The sequence below is a fragment of the Bolinopsis microptera genome, chromosome 11 (genome assembly GCF_026151205.1).
Source record: "Bolinopsis microptera isolate Bmic1 chromosome 11, MBARI_Bmic_1.0, whole genome shotgun sequence".
Taxonomy (NCBI): Eukaryota; Metazoa; Ctenophora; class Tentaculata; order Lobata; family Bolinopsidae; genus Bolinopsis; species Bolinopsis microptera.
The window spans coordinates 18,072,178-18,093,467 of NC_087082.1; the positions used below are offsets into that span (position 1 = coordinate 18,072,178).

Sequence of the window (21,290 nt, forward strand, 5' to 3'; positions counted from 1 at the left end):
TCAGAAATATCAGGAATACCTACATGAATAACTGAAAGATAATCATTTATCAGAAAGGCAAGCAATAATCAACTTATAAATGGAATGAATGTCATTATCATTACTTAATACTTTAAAACATTATTTAAAGCATATAGATGATGTGATAGATTTGTATTAACAGAATCTATAAAAAGAACAGGTAATATAACGTAGTGATGTGGTAGAATTAGTAACATCATAATTAGTAACATCCTAATTAGTAAGCTCCAAAGTTAACCAGCTAGAATTACCTTGCACCCGTTCCCAGAACAACACCCACACTGCACATTCCACCAGACTTCTGACTTGAAGCCACGTGCAATCCATTGGAAAGCTTAGTTATCTGGGTTGCTTTAGAAAAAGCAGTGTTGATGTCTTCTGGTTTGAGAGATGCTACCCCAGGAAAAGGCTGGTCTAATGGAGGATGTCCAGTGACGCCTAATCCCCGCGGGATCAGGGAACTGAGAGAGCGGTTGAATACCTTCAAACCAGCTCTCATATCCCTTTTTGAGCTGTTCTTCTAGAATTATCTGCTGGTTTTTATAACATGGTGGCCTGGAGGGTACATATTTAATATTTTATCACAGTATTAGCTTTAAGAGTAGAAAATGTCTACAATTCTTAAGATATTTTTCACGATAAGAACAGTATACTGTATAAAGTGTTAGTCAAATAAATAGTCATAAATAAATACAAATATTTGAACATTTGATTTAACAATAGAATACCAATGGGGTCCTGTGAATAGACAAGGTATAGAGCTTCCCGTTTGGGATTCCATTATTGGATTTATCTTAAATGTTTTCTATTGCATTGGGGCACAAGAGTTATGTTTTTAAAAAAATATTCATATCGTTTTTAGTTGTGTCATTTCATTTCCAATGTTACACTTTGTAGGAACTGATATTAACCGAGTTTCTGATTCAGGATGTTACTGAAGATAGTAATGAAAATGTTTTAACACCTCAGTACTGTGTTTTACTACAGCTCAACCTGCTCAGTCTGACTATTTGGGAATTTAAACTCTTGATAGGTATAGAGCTTATGACTGATCACTGAACGATATCATAATTGAAACGGTTATTATAGTCCCTTATCATATATATAGAACAGGAACCTGTCTAACCCTAAAGTGGTGTCAAGACTCAAGAGACTAAAATAATTATTACCTATTTAATTCACGTATTCGACACCACTTGGAGGTCACAATTTTCGGCACTAAAAGTCTTATTTCTTGCCAAAATTTTTATTATTTCATGCTGATTTGAAGGCCATTAAGGCATTTGACCCAGTCAAAAAAGTTTAAGTTTTATATCTTTTACGGTTTTTGTGGAACATTGTGTTAAAGTTGATGCCGTGTTGTCAGTAAAATGGTACAGATATACCTATATAATATATTGTCTCGCTTAATATATAGCAAGATTATACATTAGTTTATCATATTTTATTAATATAGTGAGGTGTAGTATTGCCAGATCCTAATTCAATTTCTAAAGGAGTTTTATATTGACAGAAAACGATGTAACAGATTCGATATATTTTAATGTTGCCGTAGGGTGGCAAGTCCACATTCAACGAAGTCCGATAGTTTCACTGTACCCTAATATATAGGTCAGCTGACATGCAGTCATGACAGTCATCAGTCATGTGACTGAGACTCAAAATATCGGACAAATCTCAGGAATATAAAACTAACTTAATAGCAGTTTTGTCCTTATGGAGTATAGACATATCTGACTTTTAGCTCAATGTTGAGCCATCTAGGCTACTCAAATACCCTAAAAGCCTCAAAATGCAAAAGTCAAAGGACAAATGTTATCAGTTTATATGGAACAAAACTACCAATATTTTAATGGCTGCTAATGGACCTCTAAGTTAATTTAATAAGTCAAGTACAGACTACAGGTTGTTCACGGTGACAAAAGAGGTATTTTAAGGAATCTCAATAACAATCGAGGAATGTTTTTTGTGATAATGGGACATGGCCTATTAATCTCATGATCTAAATTTTGAGTTGCAGTCGTACTATCAGTTACCTGGGGATTCAAATCCTAAAACTCTTCTTGCTGAAAACCAAAGTGGACACCATTTTTATTTTCATCCCAATTAGTTTGTCGATCAGTTACTGTGTCAAATAGAGATTCACAACAATTTCAGGCTGCACTCCCTCCCCCTCTACCTCTATAGAATATTTCAAAATATAAAAAATTTTGTGACGAATTGGGAGTATTAAATGACTACTTGTACTATATATTATATGTATAAAATGCATAGTTGTATACAGGCCATTGGATTTATTCCCCTTGGGCAAAATTTGTATTGTAATTGTTCAAGTAAAAATGTTGCTATCTGCTGCTAACTGCTGCTAACTGCTGTTGCGCGCGCGATATTTGCATAACATTTCGAAACATTTCGAGAAGAAAGCGGCGCACGCTACTTCGAAAAAATTTAGACGAGTAACATCCGTCAAAACGGACATTACTTGTAGCGCGATGCGTTACTGTGCCGCGCCGCGCACTCAATAAAACTTCTCACAGCGACATGATCGGCGAAATGCGCTACTGTAGCGCCGCGCGGAGCTGCCATGAATTGGCATCGTCAATTAAAAACGTTACTCGTGTACATTTTTTCGAAGTAGCGCTAGTAGCTATAGCGCGCGTCGCTTTCTTCTCGAAAGAAATTTATTTGAGTACCGTTTGTTAAATTTAAAACGTTTGATTTGAAATCTTTAAAACAACAATGATTTCTTTCCGGGGAGACAGAAAGGCGAAATTAAATAACTTTGTGGATATAAAGAGTTTTAGAGTTTTAGTTGACGATGTCAATTTTTGCAGCTCGGCAAGGCCCAACAACGTATTTTGCCAATCTAACGGTTGCGAGAAGCGTTATTGAGTGCGCGGCGCAGCCCAGTAACGCATCAAACTACAACAAGTTTAAATTTAAACTTGGAGCTACAATGTACAAGGCCAAAGGTAAATTTTAAATGTTTCTGCTTTGTAGCGCGATGCGTTACTTTTTCGTTAAATCGGAAAAATGCGCTACTGGGCTGCGATCAAGATTTGACATCGTCAATTAAGTTTTTGCCAATTATTTTAGTTGGAGAATATATTATATAAGAGAATATATTAAGGAAAACAAAATATATATACCAGTATCAATAAATGGACTGCCATTAAAATAAAAAAAATTTATTATATGCAAATGATGCTGATTTTGTAAATGGATTTAAAAATTTGCTGCTTATTTGCCCTAAAGTGCTGAAAGAGTGGAATCTAAATGTGAGAAAGAGTAAAACTGGGTTCGTTCGTAGATATATGACAACGGTGCTTTATTAAAAATAATGATCCCTGGAGGTGCTTTAAAAACCTTGGGTCGTTATTGTGCTCGCAGGTTGACACTAAGCATGAAATCATCGTGGCAAACTCCGCCTTTCACATATTTAGTAAGGTCTGGTTTGAGAAATCAAAGATTCCTCCTGCCAAGAAATTGCTTGTCCATGAGGCTCTGGTGATATCTGTGCTGTTGAAAAACTGTGCATCCTGGAGCGCACTCAAACATGTTCTATCCAAATTAGATACCTGCTCAAGGAAACATCTAAGGAAGATATTGAACATACACCGGCCAACAAGGGTCATTAACAATAAAGAGTTTTACCATTGCTGCTATACAGTTCAAAATTGGGACTCTCAATCACTGAGAGTGTAAGGAAACCAAGGTGGACATTACTTGGCCACATTATTTGTATGGACGATAACTGCCTACTAGTCTTAGCTCTCAGATTTACCCTAACATCAGGTGAACTGAATAGTGGCAGACAGGGCATGTGCTTACTAGGTGCTATTCAAGACGATTGAAAAGAATGTTGGCTTAAACTTTAATCATCGGTCTGGTTGGCATGGGCAAGTTGGCTGGTAACTGGTTTCCCCTTAACCGTTTCTGCAACAGAACAGCTCTTTGTCCAGCCAGTCAGACTGATTATGTAACCTTGCAACATTGAAATACTTCAGAATTGCACTGACTGCACAGAAAGCATTGTGCATGCAGCATGAGGATACACATATGCTGGAGCGATACTTTACGGATCGATTATTACAGAGGTGGCTCATGGAATGTGGCTGGATTTGTCGACGATCTCACAGACCTGAGAGTTTATGGGTTAGAACAACTCAAATGGTTATATTGTAGCCTCTGAAATGATTAAAAAAGTAGGAAAATCCACCTCAGTTCGAAATGTTAGTATATCGCTGTATAAAAATACAGAGACTTGGACCCACCATCACAAATTACAGGTAAATTTTGAGGATTTGGACGTCTCGCATACAATAAGCAAATATTTGCTTGCTCGCCCCTTCATTGTGAGGGATTAGCTCCACCTCCATCATTAAAACTAGTGATACACCAATGAACTCATGATGAAATTTTATTACGAGCATTGTGTTGGGAAAAGAACTGAAAATCGACAACGTCGACCATGACATTTGTGGAGATATGGACAGAGAAATATTCATGACTCCGTCTGTTTACAAAAGGCATCTGACACTCTGGCTTGTGGAAGCAATAGACCTCCGTCAACGGCAGGAATGCCATATGGCTAGCATGATGGAGATCATCCATTGCTTCAAGACGGGAGCGTTAGAAGACAAGGAAAAGGTGATCAGGCTGCAGGGCCAGCAGCTTAAGCAAAAGGACAAACAACTACAGTTGCTCAAGGCGTCAGTTGAGGAGACAGTGCAAACAACGGTGGAGTCATGGATTCAGAGCTACAGTGCAGCTTTACAACAGAAAGGTGAATGTGGTACGGTCTGCATTCTGCAACAGTAACATCCTGAAGAAGGTGATGAAGAGTGTGGCTGCAGAGGAGGACATGAGCAAGAACCTGATTATGTTTGGGCTGAAGCCTGAAAGAAGAGGAGGAAGAACAGCTTCCAGTGCTAGTAACCGCAGTTTTGGAGGAGATCGGGGAGAAACCTCACTTCGAAGTGACTAGAGTCGGCTGGAAGAGGCCAGGTAGTACGGCTATCTGACCAGTCAAGATCACCGTCCCAAGCTCAACAGCAGTTCATCAGATTCTGATGAAAACAGAGAGACTGAGGCTAGTTGAGATCCACAAAGATGTATGGATCTGTCCAGATAGATCCAGCAAAGAACGAGCAACAAGGAAGCATCTGGTCACTGACCTGAAGAAGAAGAGGGCTGAACAGACTCATCTCGACCGCTACATCCGGTGCAGGAAGGTCTGTAGCCGTGATAAGAAGCCCCCATGAAGTAATTTATGTCTCTCGGACACTGATCAGTATATAAAGGTGTAATTCGAGTATCTCAAGAGTTTTCGGACGTTATCTGTATTTGAGAGACAAAAATATAATTTACATACTTTATTTTTTTATTGTTTCACATTTCATTATTACTAGGTGGAGGTGATGTTATTGAGACTTTGGGTGGCCATAAAACTCGTGTTTTGAAAGTTGAAAGTTGTCCTCTGTACTTGTTTCACTGACCCACGCTTTTTAGCATTTATACATCTCGGCCCAATTTATATGTTTGTTCGATTTGCTGTACATTTGTATATTAATTGCTATTTTGTAAAAGTTTCGAATCAAAAATCATATATGAGGGCTGGGGGAATCACATAAAAAGCCTTTCTGTCATGTAATGGAATTGATAAAAATTCGAAAGACTTTAGATTATATATATATGCACTCTCTGCTCAAAGAGGAAAATCCTCTTTTACAGTTACATCATTTCTTTGCTGCTAAATACATTATCTAAAGTTTACTAATTTATTTCTTTGAATAGATATGTATGAACGAAATTCAAAGCATGGATATCTCTACTGCTAATTACAAGTAAGTAATTCAAGCTGCCTTCTCTTTCATATAATAAATCAATAATAATTAACGTATATGTCTGGGCAGTGGATTGGCTTGATATAAACCCTTGCTATACTTACTTAGATGCTGCTGCTCAGTTTACAAAGAAAAATACCATCGATATATTATCATATACATTAATATGGAATAAGTGATAATTAAACATGTACATAGATACACATTAACTTATAACCAAATAGAAACCAACTGGTCAAAACAGAGATATGTTCAGGAATTCAAATCAAATCAGTATAAATTCCTAATTTATGTTCATTTCATATAGCACCACTGACCACGAAGAGTTCAAACCTTATGGGGTTTTATAGTTGTATGCAAAATTGAAAATTCTAAGCATTCTCTAATCAGTACTAACCGCATCAACCAATACTGATAGCAACGAAAGTTACAAAAGTTCAAAGTCTTGTCTAGCTGAGAGGTATCATTAAGAAACGTGTTGCTGAATTGTATCTGATTAGCAGAAGATTGCCAGGGAGATTTCGTTAAGTTTAACTTATAGTACTGATGATTTAGTATAGACTACTGAAATATTATGACGTATTCCAGGGAGAAATTATCTTCCTTTCTCCGATGTAGCATGATCCAATGACAACCTCACGTGCCATACACACACACAGGCGTTATAATGCTGGTTACACGGCCGTTCAATGGTACGATAAGCTTACGAAAACCTGATAATATCACTTGTATTGTATGAATCCGACTGTTGAGTAGACAAATCACAGGACCTACCCGTAAAACCTATATCATTCTTCATCCTCTATCAATAGTTTTTGTTGTACCACTGATTGCGTTGTACCTGGATCTATTTTTATTTGTATTTGCGGTTGATGGAAATGTTGAAGAAAGGCGTCAGTCTCCAGAGACGCCGAACTAATGCCCAATCTTTTAGAAATCGTCGTGAGTAATTTAAACTGGGAGATGAGTTTTGAAGTGTTTACATTACATACCTAACAGTACATTCAGATAACATTAAACATTGTTCATTTTACACCCTTTATGCCTCTTTGAAATGTGTGTGTTCACTGTAAACAGCTGATCAATGTAACACACGAGAATCACGACCCAATTATTAACTGTACAAGCTCTACAATTTACATATAAAGGAAACCACTAACTTCTCTAAAAGTTAAAACTGGATCCACAAACCCGCAAGATCCACGAGCCGAGCCGAAAAATCCTCAACCAATCACAAGTATTTTCAACACCACGTGACAGAACGGCACCCAACCACACGCCCCACTCTACCACGTGACCTACCACGTGACCTGGCACGTGACCTGGCTGAATGTTGGAACGTGCTGACGGATTGTCTGAAGTGAGTGCGAAGTAACGAGTTGACTGCCCAGGTTATATAGAGCATGCTGTAGTTGACTGCCCAGGTTATATAGAGCACGCTGTAGTTGACAGGCCGACTGAAAGCGAAACCTCTGCACCGTCACATCTTGGTTTTTTGACCGGTCTCGGTTCCTGTTAAGTACCGTGCTGGGTTAGCTTGTACTGCTCTGGATTTATTGTTGGCTATTATGTCAATATATTTGTTAGTGTATTAGTTAACTTTACCAACGTCTGTGCTGTCTGGATATTACATCTAAGGGTTCCTTTATTCGACTATGTTAAAATATATGCACTTTGCCCGTCCTAGCTTTCTGATTTACCTGAATAACCGATTGTTCTTTATTTACCCTCTCAAAGTCTGCCATTGGTTTAGTTAGTAATTGCAATCATACGGTTTGATATAATAATTGCCGATTGTCTAATTTCTGCAGCCTGCAAGCTGATTAGATTACCCCATTTTAGCTGCTTGTTTTCCCTTCCCATCACCTACCTCGCAACTCGTCTACATTCACTGCTGGCTTATACATTTATGCTGCTTCTTTTCAAACTAATTAAGGATTCAATAAAAATCACTGTCAGGTGTAATTGCTACATTTGCTAAACGCTGCATTTTATTCGTTACTTTCAGTTGGAATTAATTGCCGTTTGAGCGCACACTTTACAATTTCACGCTTAATAATATTTTGCTTGGCTAACACGAAACTGAAAGGACAAAGGATTGTGGTTTAATGAAATCGTTTGTTGTCTGTATGTTTTCATGTCCTGTTGAACCGATAACTTTGTAGTCTGTAATGATTTAAAGTCATTCATCAGTTATTAAGTGCTTAATCGTAAACCTGCCTGCATAGTGCATAACGGGTGATGAATAAAAAATGGGACTACATGTTTTTTAGCCCTCAGATTCCACCTGAACAAAATTTTGATATTTTACCACAACCACCAGTTACTCTGAACGATACTCGAACAGTTTCCGCCCCCATTTGATCAAATTGGTTGATCTTTGTCCCCGATAATGGTCTCGAACTAGGGGAGGGGTCCTATAAAAGTTTTACAGTAAAGCACTGTTCACAGAAGTCGCCTCACAGGTAGTTAAAGCTTCCATACCAAAAAATATTTAGCAGAGAGTATGCTGAATTTTATGCTTAAGACGAGGGTTCAACACCCATCAGCGTAGCTAAAACCAGTAAGAAGATATTTGAGCTCAAAACCACCTGAGGGGTAAAATTTTACCGTGTGAAAGATCGAGGCTAGGTCAACTATCGGCTTTAGCATGGTCTATAATGGTTCCACGTAAAAATCAAAGTGCTTGGAGCCTTGCCTGGTGTTGTTCCTACAAGAAAATATCCCCAAAGGGTGGAAGGTGGTTCGTTAGGATGGGGCTAGATCGTATTTTTCTATGAAAACCACATCTTTATTTGCCATAGGGTTAATTTCGTCCCAAAAGTGATCGACCAAAGTAAATTTTGACAATCTCAACCCATAGAGGACTTCTTTAGTATCCTGGCAACACATGTACATGCCCAGAATATGGCTAACAAGCATACATGGGCCCTAGGGCACAAAAGAAGAGACTGCGCCAACACGATTTTAGGCCCAACTGTACAGACGAATTTTTGAGCTTGAAGAAAGAAGCCCTCCTGAACCAATCAAAATGGGCTCATGGGCGCTTGTCATTGACCATACTTGTTCAAAATTGCCCGCTTTACAACGCTGTTTCATTGGTTTGAACCAAAAATAGTTTTATCGACACTAAAAAGACCCTTGAAAAACTCCCATTTTTTAGTCATCACCCGTTAATACACATAAATCCTCTACCACTCTATATATTAATATAACTAACTAAATAGTTACTTATATACCTGTATACTGCCAATAATACATCATGAGACGATTTAGTCGTTCAACAAGTCGTTCATCAGTTATTTAGTGCTTAGTTTAGAAGATAATACCATCTTACTAAGCCTTGTAGTGGTAGATTCATGTGACAATTGCTCTCTTGGATCTGGGAAACAAGTCAGCTTATTTGTGTTTGATAACTTTTGGATACTGACTGATGAATTACTGATGAATTTTTGATTAAGAATGCCACGCCCTCTTTCCAGGACATTACTTTTATACCTCCAAGATTTATCATCACTTCCTGATATTTTCCTCGGCCATTTTTATAACATAAAGCACAAAGTTGTAAACATACCTGCAATCTGTACAATTCCTCTACCAATCTAAATATTGCAACATGACATTCTAACTAACTAACTGGTTAATTATATCTTTATATACCTGCATACTGTACTGCCAGTAATACCTCACATAATAATGCCAGTAATACTCCCTCATATCCGCATACCACCCAACTACAAAGACCCAATAATAGCGACCTGTACAAAGAGCCTGCAGAGAGGCAGCAGCAGCATCGTCACTGTGTGTACTAGCTGTTATAACACGTATACGGCCACTTTACCGTTAACTATGTACTATATATGAGCAATGCTCATTGAGCATGTCCTCACTACTTCATTTGTCTTTATATGCTGCTCTCCTGCTTGTCCCGCTACATTTAGCGTCAACAAGATTAATGTACACTAGCTTGCGCAGACGTTTTAATTTGATTTTGTTCTGCTAATATGTTAATTGTTAATTGTTAATCCCCCGGTTGGCGAGTGTATTATCCTCATTAACTTCTCAGTAATTAGTAGGGGTTGGTCGGGTAAATGCCTCCTGTAATCCACCCATAACGTCTCCTTACCTACTACTACCGTATGTAGTGCATACCCTTAGATTCTGTGCAGTGACCGAATCTTTACTCTAGCCTGTTGTTAGTGTCGTTTGGTATAGCACAGAGTATTTACTTACGTTAGCCAGTAAGCCTAGTTTGGGCAGAGTACAAATCTTAATTTTAACCTTGCTCTAACCTTGACATAACACAAATCTTTACTTTAACCTTGCCCTAACGGATTTGAGCGGCTTCATTTCATCGACTTTGTAAGACTTGTTTAAAAGTTGTAGCAGTGCCCTCATACATTCATACTTTAGTTGGCGGATGACGTCATCGATAATGAACATTGTACCTTGAAGCCGTATCTGATGTGTGCCATGAAGTGCCCTTTAGTTTGGTGTTGATACTCTCAGACTTATCACCTTCAGTCACGAGTTTAGTTTGTGCCCGCTTAACGTTCAGCTCATATTGTTTAACTGATTCATGGAAGAAACGTTATCATTTTTACAAGTTTCGCTTCAGCACTTACCAGTATTCTATTAGTCTATCGCTAGTGAGATAGTTCGTTATATTAAATTAAATGTAGCGTTGCTAAGTTAAGAAAAATACATTCAGCCCAGAGCAATGTAGTGAAATCTTCCGAAATTCGGACCTCCAATCTTGGAACATTCACAACACATCCTTGGCGACCCGAACCTCTAAACCTCCATCTCCAACCTCTCCAACACCAACCTCTCCAACACCAACCCTCTCCAACACCAACCCTCTCCAACACCGACCCTCTCCAACCTCTCCAACAATGTCACTACCACGACCCAACTACCTCTCCAGAGGAGACTCTTTGAAGAGCATCAACAAGACGATGACGATGACGACAGAGTACACTGATGATGACTACAGGAACATGGTGATTACACTAGAGGACAACAACAAGAAGGACAGCAAGTATTGGAGCTTGAAGAGGATGAAAAGTCAGAGTCTCAGCTTTAAGAGCCGGGGTGAGCATCTCAATCACACTGAGTAATCACACTCTACTCACTTTTATAACACTTTTATAACACTGTACTCACTTCAATCACACTGAGTAATCACACTCTACTCACTTTTATAACACTTTTATAACACTGTACTCACTTCAATCACACTGAGTAATCACACTCTACTCACTTTTATAACACTTTTATGACACTGTACTCACTGCAATCACACTGAGTAATCACACTCTACTAATTTTTATAACAATTTTATAACACTGTACTAACTGAAATCACACTGAGTAATCACACTCTACTCACTTTTATAACACTTTTATAACACTGTACTAACTGAATTTACACTTTATTCTTACTGTATGTTATATGAAATGAAAAACTGCAGGTTAGGATGGAGGGGACCCCTTTTAATCAACATTGTACAATAAACTTTCTGTCTAGCATTGCAATTAATTTAGAATGTACAACGACCAGAAGTGATTTAGTATTCCCCTGAGATCTGAGATGATCAGTGTTCAACACTGAATGATATTATTGTCATCACCACATGTCTTGGCACCAGATCAAACCATTACACATGCATGATGCACGTCACTAGAACACTTTAGATTTATACTTTATCTGTTTTCGAGTCATTCTCAGGTACAACACTTTAAAATTGCTGTTTTTTCACTGATAAGTGATATAAAGGTCCATGATGCTATATCTGAGTGAGAAAGTGGTGTACAAAACAGTGATAAGTAATAATATTTTTGTTAGGGATGCTAGTACCAAATACTATCCGATTCCTTATCTCAGTGTAAAATACAGCCGCTTTTAGTCATTAATTTGGAGGAGTTAAAATCTTAGTAAACATTCTAAAAATACGAAACGTTCGCCGATATTACAAACCATGAAACCATATGTCTTATATTTGAGTATTTGGTAGAGTATCATAACGATAATAACATGATGACCTCTTTTAAAACCCCGTGTCATATTTCAATATTCTTCACATAATTAGTTTAGTCTCTACACACTCATCCAGTACCCTCTGACCGTTATATCCACCAGCGTGCGCTTTTTCGCATAGCGGGCTCTCACCAGCCCGCTGTCAAAGGGCCCGATATCTCTACAGCCCGCTCATGATATAGCCCGCTAACAAGTGACATTTAATTTGACCAGTAGCAATATAGCCCGGAGTTCTCTAAAATATTTTCAGTTTCTGTATCGTCTCCATGTGAAATTCCTTATTACACTGACTATATATACATTTTATTTTTGTGTCCGGTAGGGTCATGCAGCTCGTGAGCAGATGACATGATACTTTGATTTATATCAAAGTTATTATAACACACTACATAATACACATCAGCACTAGATAATCCCCCTATATTATTGATATTCATCGTCACTGACATTACATTCATTATTCCCACGGCCCAGGAATGCAGTCCATCTCCAGCCCCTATATACGACACAGCCCTTTATGATTGGCTTACATTGAACACGTGACGTGTTACCATGGTTACAACAATTAGTGGTGACCTTCTCTAGAGTTGACTTTTATACAAGCTCCATTGTTTATTTATAAAATTATATATTAACTGTAATACGCCCGCTGGTGGATATAATCCACATCACCTCGACCCGCGGGCGGAAAAATCGTATAGCCCTCGGGCCCGATGGGCCCTCCGTGCTATACGAAAATATGTCCTCCTCGGGCTAGCGCCCTCGGGGACATATGAAATATTGCACGCGCGTGCGCGTGCAATATTTTGTTCCGCCCGCGAGTCTCCGGTGATATGTATATATATACCAAGAGGATATTATACCACATAATATAATATATCATATGTACAGGTTTGTGATAATGATGACATGTCACCCAACATTTTGACTATTAAGCTGTGATGACAGGAACTACTGACAGAAAACAATTTGGCAAGCTTCAACCATTACCTAAGCTATACACTGTACAGTATGAGCTAGATTGTTGGTTCTCGAATGTTCGTTTTGTTTGAAGGTTTTGGGTTTTGTAATAAACTTCAGCTGTTTCTAATCACGGCCACGCTTTGAAGAGAGCAGACAGATTAAAGTTCAATAAGAGAATCTGTCCCTTATCTTCTGAATTTGTCCCTCATCTCTCAAGTTTTAAGATGTATCAGACACAGTTTCAGTATGGTGAGCTAGTATTAAAAGCAGTGTACTTGTCTCTTATCTTTTCTTATCAGTTGTATTATATGTAACAGTTTGACTTGATAAGGACCGAATCAAGCCGTCTCCTGAAAACCTTAATTTAATAAGACAGTCAAACCCAAAATCCAAAAGTTTCCAAAATTTTTAGATAATACAATTGAGTATAATATTATGAGGCAGATCTAGAGGTTAACTTGATCCTGGTTTAGCTCATCAACTAATAGTTCTGGTAATTATACATCAGGTGGTGGCACTGTCTGTCTGGGTAGTGTCAGCAGATTATTGTGTTTAATGTGCGGTAAATGTGGGCTGTGCCGTAATTTGTGTACTAAACGCTACTAGGAAGGGAATGTTAGTAAACAAGACCGTGTTTTTATGTCTTTAATTAGTCAGACTTAGTGTGTGATGTAATTATCCCTGCCGGATAACTTGAGGAGTACTGCACAAATAATACACAACATTTTAATGCTGGTCAAATTAAACAAATTTTAAATCTCAAATCCGGAATTGTCTTCTAGTAAGCAAGTTCTGGGGTATCTTCTGAGAGTTTAACACATGTGAGCGTGTCTGCACACTCCATCGCGGCACTTGACTGTTCCACTGGGACACCCGTCAGTGTTATCACCACCGTCATTATCATCAACATCAACGTAGTCAGGGTCATTGTCTCTGCGACCAGTATTCTTCCAGACAGGTACGGAGCCGTAGTCGAAGATCTTGCAACCGTGGTGACCTCTGGCGGTGTAGAAGTAGCCCTTCATTCCCCAGGCACCCCAGGAGTTCCTCACAATCATGGCACCTCGAGTATAACCTACTGCGGTAACAGCGTGGTTGGCGTAGGATTTACAGCTGAAGTCTTTAATAACTCCCTCGGTGTACTTGAAGAAATCGTCAGTCACCTCGTAAGCTACTGACACAGCTCCGTTGTTGAGAGCCGAGATGACGTTGCCTTCTCCTTTCCTGATGCTTTTGGATCCAGTGATAACAGCACCGATAAGACCGTTGTGAACTCTGGAGTAAGAGCAACTTCCGTCCTTTTCCTTGTAGGGAGCAGCAGCTGCAGTAGCCAGTCTGCCGGAACTCTTGGAGTAATCCCAAGCTTCGTGGTACCATCCTCCCTTGCATCCGTCTCTGCTGCTGCTGTAGGTACAGTCTAGGTACTCCTGCTCAGCAAACTGCTTCCTTTTGCCAGTCTGGATAGCGTAGTTGGTCTCCACAGCTCCGACAGCAGCGAAAGCCCAGCAGGATCCACATCCTCCTTGGTTCTTGACACCGGTAACTTTATTTTGACTCCTCCAGTCAATGGAGCTGGCAGCAGGGACAGCGGACAGTTCAGGGAGATCCTCAGAGAGGTCAGCTCTGGAGATGTTGAGTCCGAGGTGCTGCTGCTTCTCAGCCTGGGTCATGGCGGTGAACTGGTTGAGTCCTGAAACCCAGTCGTTCTCCTTGTTCAGCTGGACCACTCTCTGGAGGTCAGCCCTGAAGAGCCTCATCCTAAGGGGAGCTTCCTGGGGAGAGTAGAGTTTGTTGTACTTGCCGTTGAACTCGGAGAACAGGTTCTTCAGAGCAAGGGGGGATTGCAGGACAGACTCATAGTCTTCACAGGCAGCGAGCCCGGCTAGTGTCAGGATCAGTAGAAGCTTCATGTTGAGAGATTGGTTTGATGAGTTGTGGGTGGTCAGGCAGGGTTTTATAGTAGAGGTGGAGGATTGAGTATTGTGAAGCAGATGGTTGTCGTCCATTGTTTTTTTAATTATGAGAAGTTTTAGCGACCATATGATTCAATTTGAACCGTCTATGCGATAAAAAATAAAGGTTTAATTCAATGTATTTGGTTAGTTAGGCTGATTTTAGTGGTTTAGGTTGTCTCGTTCTTTGTTTAATAATTAATGATGTAAGTCAAAATCGAATTTATAAAAAAATGTAACAAAATTTATAAAAATTCTAAGATTTTAGCCGTATTGTCGAAGAACATTCAGGATTATTTTAGCACCTGTGCTCGACCGGGGAAATTATCAAATTTATGAAACAATCAGTCCAAAAGATGAGCCCACATCGCAATTAAATATCTATAATTGGCACCTATTAGTTATTATCAGACTGTGACGATCTGCCATTTTCTTTATCCTGTTTTCAAATTGGCTGCTGCTCAGATCTACACAAATTAATTCTCGTCTGGCAACATTGTTAGTTGAAATAGTGTTTTCTTGGTGTGTTCATGTACGGTCATCTACTTAATATTTAAATGTCTAACGTCATTGATTTTATCATACCCACCAATCACCACGACACAAAGTATTAAGAACTTAAAGAGCCGCTAACTAGGACAAAATATCAGCCTTTTCTCCACCAGAAACCGAAATTTGATAAGAAAGAGAGCTTCCTTTCTGACAAAACTTATTCTTATGATAAGAAAGAGAGCTTCCTTTCAGATAAAACTTATTCTGAGTAATATTCATCTTAACATTACTCTGTGCCTTTTTCAAGAGTGTTCCATATTCGTACAACAGTGCAAAGGTTTTGAATTTTAAACCTTTTTCCAGGCTCTAAATTGCACTTTAAAACGTACAACGTTTGAATAAACAGTCTACATATTCACAATTTTCTTGAGTTGTAAAAATGGCGCCAGCCAAACACCAAGGTACCAGAATTAATACTTTAATTAATAATTGTAATTTAATAATTAATCTTTTGCACCTGAATGTGGAGTCGGGACAACAGAACTTCTCGTATCACTCTAGGGTAGATGTTACTCAAGTGTAAACCATGATACCAACAAGAAATGCGGCCGCTTTTCTTTTGTGGATGGCCGCTCAATTTCCCGATCCGTGATGGCGTATTTATCATATTCCATACAACCTGGGACGGCCCAGTCTTTACTGTTTATATAAACATGCAAATATGGCGAAGTGACATGCCGACTGCCGAGCGCCGCCCAGTTAATATAATTCTATATTGAATTTGAAAATCGTGTATATTTCTATGTAACCATATGTTTATTGTTTATGCAACCTGACACGGATCTGTGCAAAATAGTAATACTAACTCAAAATAATAATAATATGCTATCAATTAGTGCCTAGTGGGATACGTACATGATGAAATTAATAATGTACTTGGTTGGTTCAGCGCCGCGCGCCAACAATTATATAATTCAGATTATCACGCAAAATAACTTTGCGCAGGTAGTCACGTGGGCGATAACAGTGCTCGCAGGCACGTACGCACGCACGCACGCACGCACGCACGCACGCTCGGTCGCAAAGCTACATATAAAAAAAAAACCTCGATCGCTAACCCTTGTCCTTGACTCTTTTGTGCCTTCGGCACGAGTCATGGATCGGGAAAAAATACGTACTTAAAGTGTATCTACAACGTATTCACACAGTTATATTTCAGAACGGACGACCACGTTGAACGCTGTTTCTCCACAGGTTCTTAGAGCTACAATCGCTAGGAACATGGAATACGTCAGAAAGGTTGGTAATTTTATAACTTTTACTTAACTGATTTATTAAGTAATTACTTTACTTACCGTGATATCTTAATTTAACTAATGACTTTACTATTTACTTTTTAAGGCTGGATTATTTAATTAGCTTGTAATAAAGCGAACAGGATTAGAAACCAAATTATAGAGCCAAAGTTAAAAATACATCGATTAAACTGTAATTTTAAAGTTTTAAAGGGTAATCAGTACAGACATAAGCTGTGTTTTTTATATCGAAATTACATGCTCCACATAAAATAATGTGGGCCGAATGTGATAAAAAGGACATTACCTCCCCGTCAAGATGTAGACAGTACATTGTATAGTAATGAGAGTTGTAATATTATGTTTCACATAAAATAAAGCTGACCTCGCACACACGGTCTTATACTCTACAAATCGTGCGGTCCATCATTATTCGAACACTGTATTATTATTACGTTGTACAGCTATACGAATGAAGTTTCTGGCGTCACATTTAAACGGTAATTAGAGGTGCTTTACCCCTGTGGGGTACAGCTCAGCCAATGACCAGGCTGCTTCACAATATGCTCATAATGTATTGGACTGACGCCATCTCGCCTTGATCACGTGACCAGCCAAGCGTTGTTATAGTTACGGAGACACGCGGAGATTTCTCCTTAGAAAAGTGTTCTTCGAGTGGTTGATGGTTTATTTTCATCGCGTTCTAGTGTATTTGTTTCAATCCTGTGAGGTTACAATAGTTTCCCCGTTACTTTCAAGTTTCGAGAGTTTGAGCGCTGTGTTTAGTGCTGTTACTGTGTGTTTAGTGATGTTACTGTGTGATTACTCACTGATTAGTGGTATATTACCTACTGTTTGATTAGTATTGGTTTGGGTTGTATTACTGGTCTATTGTCTTGAGTATCCGGAAGTAGCTGTAAACACTGTACACTATGTAAAAAGAGGAGTGGGGTGGTGGGGGGGGGGGGGGGGGGGGGGTTATTGGCACGCTCCTTTCTGGAATGGTTTCTGAAATATCAGTACTTGATGGCCGATATCTCATGTTAAACCCCCCCTCCTTCGTTTTGTACATTTGGTACTAACTACTAATCAACCTCCCTATTACCAACAACTGTATGTATAGTGCTTACTAATTCTCTTCATAAATTGCCTGAAATTAAGACAGGCATACATTGACAATTCAACAGATTGTCCAGTGCGTCATGTCATGCAACATTCCTAATAGTTTAAAACTGGGCCCGGTATTAAGAACAGTGCACAGAATTAGAACCGAATAATGTTTACCTTTTCGATTGTAATAGGTGTAGTAGTAGGGGAAGTTGGCACACTTGTTCTTGATTCTACTCATTGGTAAAATTGAGCTGTTATGCAATCAAACGTTTTAATTCTGCCACGTGACGTAGTTGAATTAGCTGTATTTTGTCACGTGACGTAGTTGATAGCCAATGAATTAGCTGTATTTTGTCACGTGACGTAGTTGAATTAGCTGTATTTTGTCACGTGACCCAACCCCAAGGTAGTCAAAACCACGTGACAAGCAATAGTGAGGCTTCTGCAGTGCTGCGAGCTGCTGTGTATCCTGCTAGTTACTGTCGTATTCAGGGCTTGACTTCCCCACTTTCTACTTTCTTGATACACAATGTTCTGAATGAGTAGTTTCCTGTCAAAAGCTTGTGAACGTGGTTTAAATGAATGTGACGTTAGAAGTTTTGCTTTTCTTTTTTGAAGTTTCGAATTCTGGCTAGTATCGGTAGATTTTTCACCATTGCTAAAGTGACTAAACCATCTTTCTATGTTGAACTACTCACTGTCAAGTTTCTCGCTTAGTTCATTCTAATTTGATCACGTGTTCTATCCCTGTATTCTTATTGGATGTCCGCTGAAGCTCCCTTGGCAGTTTGTAGAAATGTCCGCATAGAATGTCCGGTATTATACATCCTACATTACTAAGTGTGCTTCACCTTGTTTCTTGTTGCGTTAGTACTTAGTTGTCGACTCTTTTCCGACCGTTTTTTACCATCACCATGCCCAAAGTGAACTGGTTCTTGTTCAAGATGGGTCGGAAACTGATGGTCCCGAGTAGCAAGACTCAGGGGATGTCTCCGGCCAAGTCAGCCCCAAATATCGGCAAAGCAGTCAGCCCGGTCCCACAGACCAAGGATTCTAGCAGATATACCTCTAAAATAAGTTTGAGTTCTGTGGGCGAAATAGATATTGACTCGGTCTACAAGGTGGGTACATGCTACTTACACGTTCTTACACAGTACTTACACAGTACATACACAGTACTTACACAGTACTTACACAGTACTTACACAGTACTTACACAGTACTTACACAGTACACATACACAGTACTTACACAGTACTTACACAGTACTTACACAGTACTTACACAGTACTTACACAGTACTTACACAGTACTTACACAGTACACATACACAGTACTTACACAGTACTTGCACAGTACTTACACATTACTTACACAGTACTTACACAGTACTTACACAGTACTTACACAGTACTTACACAGTACTTACACAGTACTTACACAGCACTTACACAGTACTTACACAGTACTTACACAGTACTTACACAGTACTTACACAGTACTTACACAGTACTTACACAGTACTTACACAGTACTTACACAGTACTTACACAGTACTTACACACTACACCTACTTACACATTGCCAGTCAACTAGGCTTTATACCAGATTGAGGTGGTTTTATTCAAGATTTAGGATACCAATTCGGAAAAGTAGGTTTTCTGAATTCTGAGTTTGGCGTGTAACATAAAACTAAAGCTGGGTCCTGCTTAGATTTCTACCTGAAACTTTACACCTGATTACATAATATGGTATAGTGATAGGAGCATTATATGTTATTTCACACCACACCACATGTATGTGTATTATATTCAATTACCTAATCGGCTGCAGGATTAAGAGTTGTGTACAGAACCAATGACAACACTGTTGACAAATCACTGTTGATAGCTACTAGGCACTTAACTAGGCAGCTGGAACAAAAATCATAACTAATAATATATAACTAATTGTAACTTAAGTTTTCAAATAGAATATCACTAATCCTATAATGGTCGCTTGTTTTAATGAAAAGGTTGCAATTGTTGTCTTGTTGAGTAATCTGACTTCTATTTGACATGTGACCATTTGTTTTGACATGTGACCATTTGTTTTGACACGTGATATTATAAGGAGGTGATTTAAATTTCTGACTCGTGTTAGTTAAGAAAGACAAACATGGTTGAATCAAATAGGTAATGTGATCTGAAACACCCTCAGGTTGCAGAGGAGATAATACGAGATGGTCTCATCACACGAGACTTTGCAGAGCAGCAGATAGTGGAACTGCAAAACCAAATCACTGTGAGTACAATTACATGCTTGTTTTGAAGCGGCGAGTTCGTGTGAATTTTTATGACACGTAACACCGACTCCTGGATCTGATTGATTCTGATTGCGGGTCACAAAACAACTTTAATCGCCTCCCCGATTCAACCACGTTGATTATTACATATTATACCGGTACGAGTGAGTTGAGATAATTGGCCGTTATGTGATAGGCCGGAACCGCTGTTCGGTGACTTTTGGGCCACCCTACAGATATATTATGCAGTAAGTCATGGTGCCCACACTAAGTAAATTTGTTTGTGGATTCTCTTCTTTTATTTTGGTGAGCACTTTAAGGTTCCATTTCTAAAGCAAATGTATGGAGATTTTCTTCATTTTTAGATTTTTGACGCACAAATATGACTTAACTTGATAATTTGTTTTGCAGAAAGACAACTCCCAGTCACAGAAACAAGGCGATACAAGTCGGCTCTTCCTTATGAACCTTTTCAAACAAGGTAACATGTTCTTAATAACTCGATAACTTGATAAGTTAATAGCTTAGATACAATTTTATTTCTTGCTGTATATTGTATTGTTGTAAATTGTATTTCTTGCTATACATTTCTTGTTGTTAAATTTGACAAAATCCGTCAGCAGTGATGTAAAAGATCCTCTCTAGGTTTTACGAATGTAAACAATAAAACAAATTATAACATACCTTGTTCTTACATTCCAAAATCAATCAAACTAAAAGTAAAAACAATTTTAATTAATCCATGTCGCAGAATACAAAACCTGTTTCAACCGCACCCTACTGCTAAGAAGAAACAGATTTTATAAAATATTTTGCTTGCCTAACTAAATTTGCTGCAATAACTTAAAATTAAATTTTAATAAACCTCACCTATTCTAGAGCATGGATCAGGTCCATTCCATGGTGGAACGTGAGCTTCACATTCAAATTGAACTGAAATTATAGGTGTTAGAAATATGGGATAATGCTACCTAATATTGTATGTTTTTTAATCATTTTACATCCGTGCTAATCTTCATTTGACTCTTGTTTAACTTTAAAATCACACGAGATTTAAAAGTTTACCTTGTTTCTCGATTATTGCCACCTCATTTATATTCATATAACGCCCTGCGATTCTTTCTATCACCACCCTGTTTCCGGGAAAGCAGCCAGATCGATCCGGGCGGTTACCAGGCTGCTCTCCTTCTGTGAGAACTGTGACGGTAAACTGTTGAGTGCAGTCTGGACCCTCGCAGGGATCACAGTCTCTCTCCGAGCAGCTCCATGTGCGGCGAGCATTACCATC

At 38.8% G+C, this 21,290-nt stretch overlaps 3 protein-coding genes across 27 annotated transcripts in view; 2 read left to right on the forward strand and 1 right to left on the reverse strand.

Moving 5' to 3' along the window:
• Positions 1-21,290, forward strand: part of LOC134823189 (polyunsaturated fatty acid 5-lipoxygenase-like) — a 1,185,970-nt gene that overhangs the window by 518,757 nt on the left and 645,923 nt on the right. The window lies entirely within an intron of this gene.
• The window catches only part of LOC134823177 (protein diaphanous homolog 1-like), a 37,663-nt gene continuing 22,187 nt past the window's right edge, over positions 5,815-21,290 (forward strand). For 12 of the 25 annotated variants that reach the window (XR_010161261.1, XR_010161259.1, XR_010161258.1 and 9 more), the window contains exons 1-4: positions 5,816-5,867; positions 16,533-16,612; positions 19,918-20,001; positions 20,414-20,483. Coding sequence is in view for 4 of the 25 variants with exons in the window: in XM_063834561.1 (XP_063690631.1) it covers positions 18,633-18,839; positions 19,918-20,001; positions 20,414-20,483 (361 nt within the window). In the remaining 21 variants the exon portion in view is untranslated. Of the gene's footprint in view, positions 5,868-10,566; positions 10,962-12,907; positions 13,119-15,300; positions 15,320-16,532; positions 16,613-18,224; positions 18,840-19,917; positions 20,002-20,413; positions 20,484-21,290 lie in introns of those variants that run through there. The other 13 variants (XR_010161260.1, XM_063834557.1, XM_063834548.1 and 10 more) reach the window with 11 other exon arrangements.
• Positions 13,594-14,888, reverse strand: LOC134823211 (digestive cysteine proteinase 2-like). The gene has a single exon (XM_063834607.1). It carries the CDS (start codon positions 14,873-14,875, stop codon positions 13,682-13,684), a length of 1,194 nt encoding a protein of 397 aa, XP_063690677.1. The 5' UTR covers positions 14,876-14,888; the 3' UTR covers positions 13,594-13,681.

Excerpts from the sequence above, each read along its gene's own strand:
- LOC134823211 (XM_063834607.1), bottom strand. The coding sequence starts at position 14,875 with ATGGACGACAACCATCTGCTTCACAATACTCAATCCTCCACCTCTACT.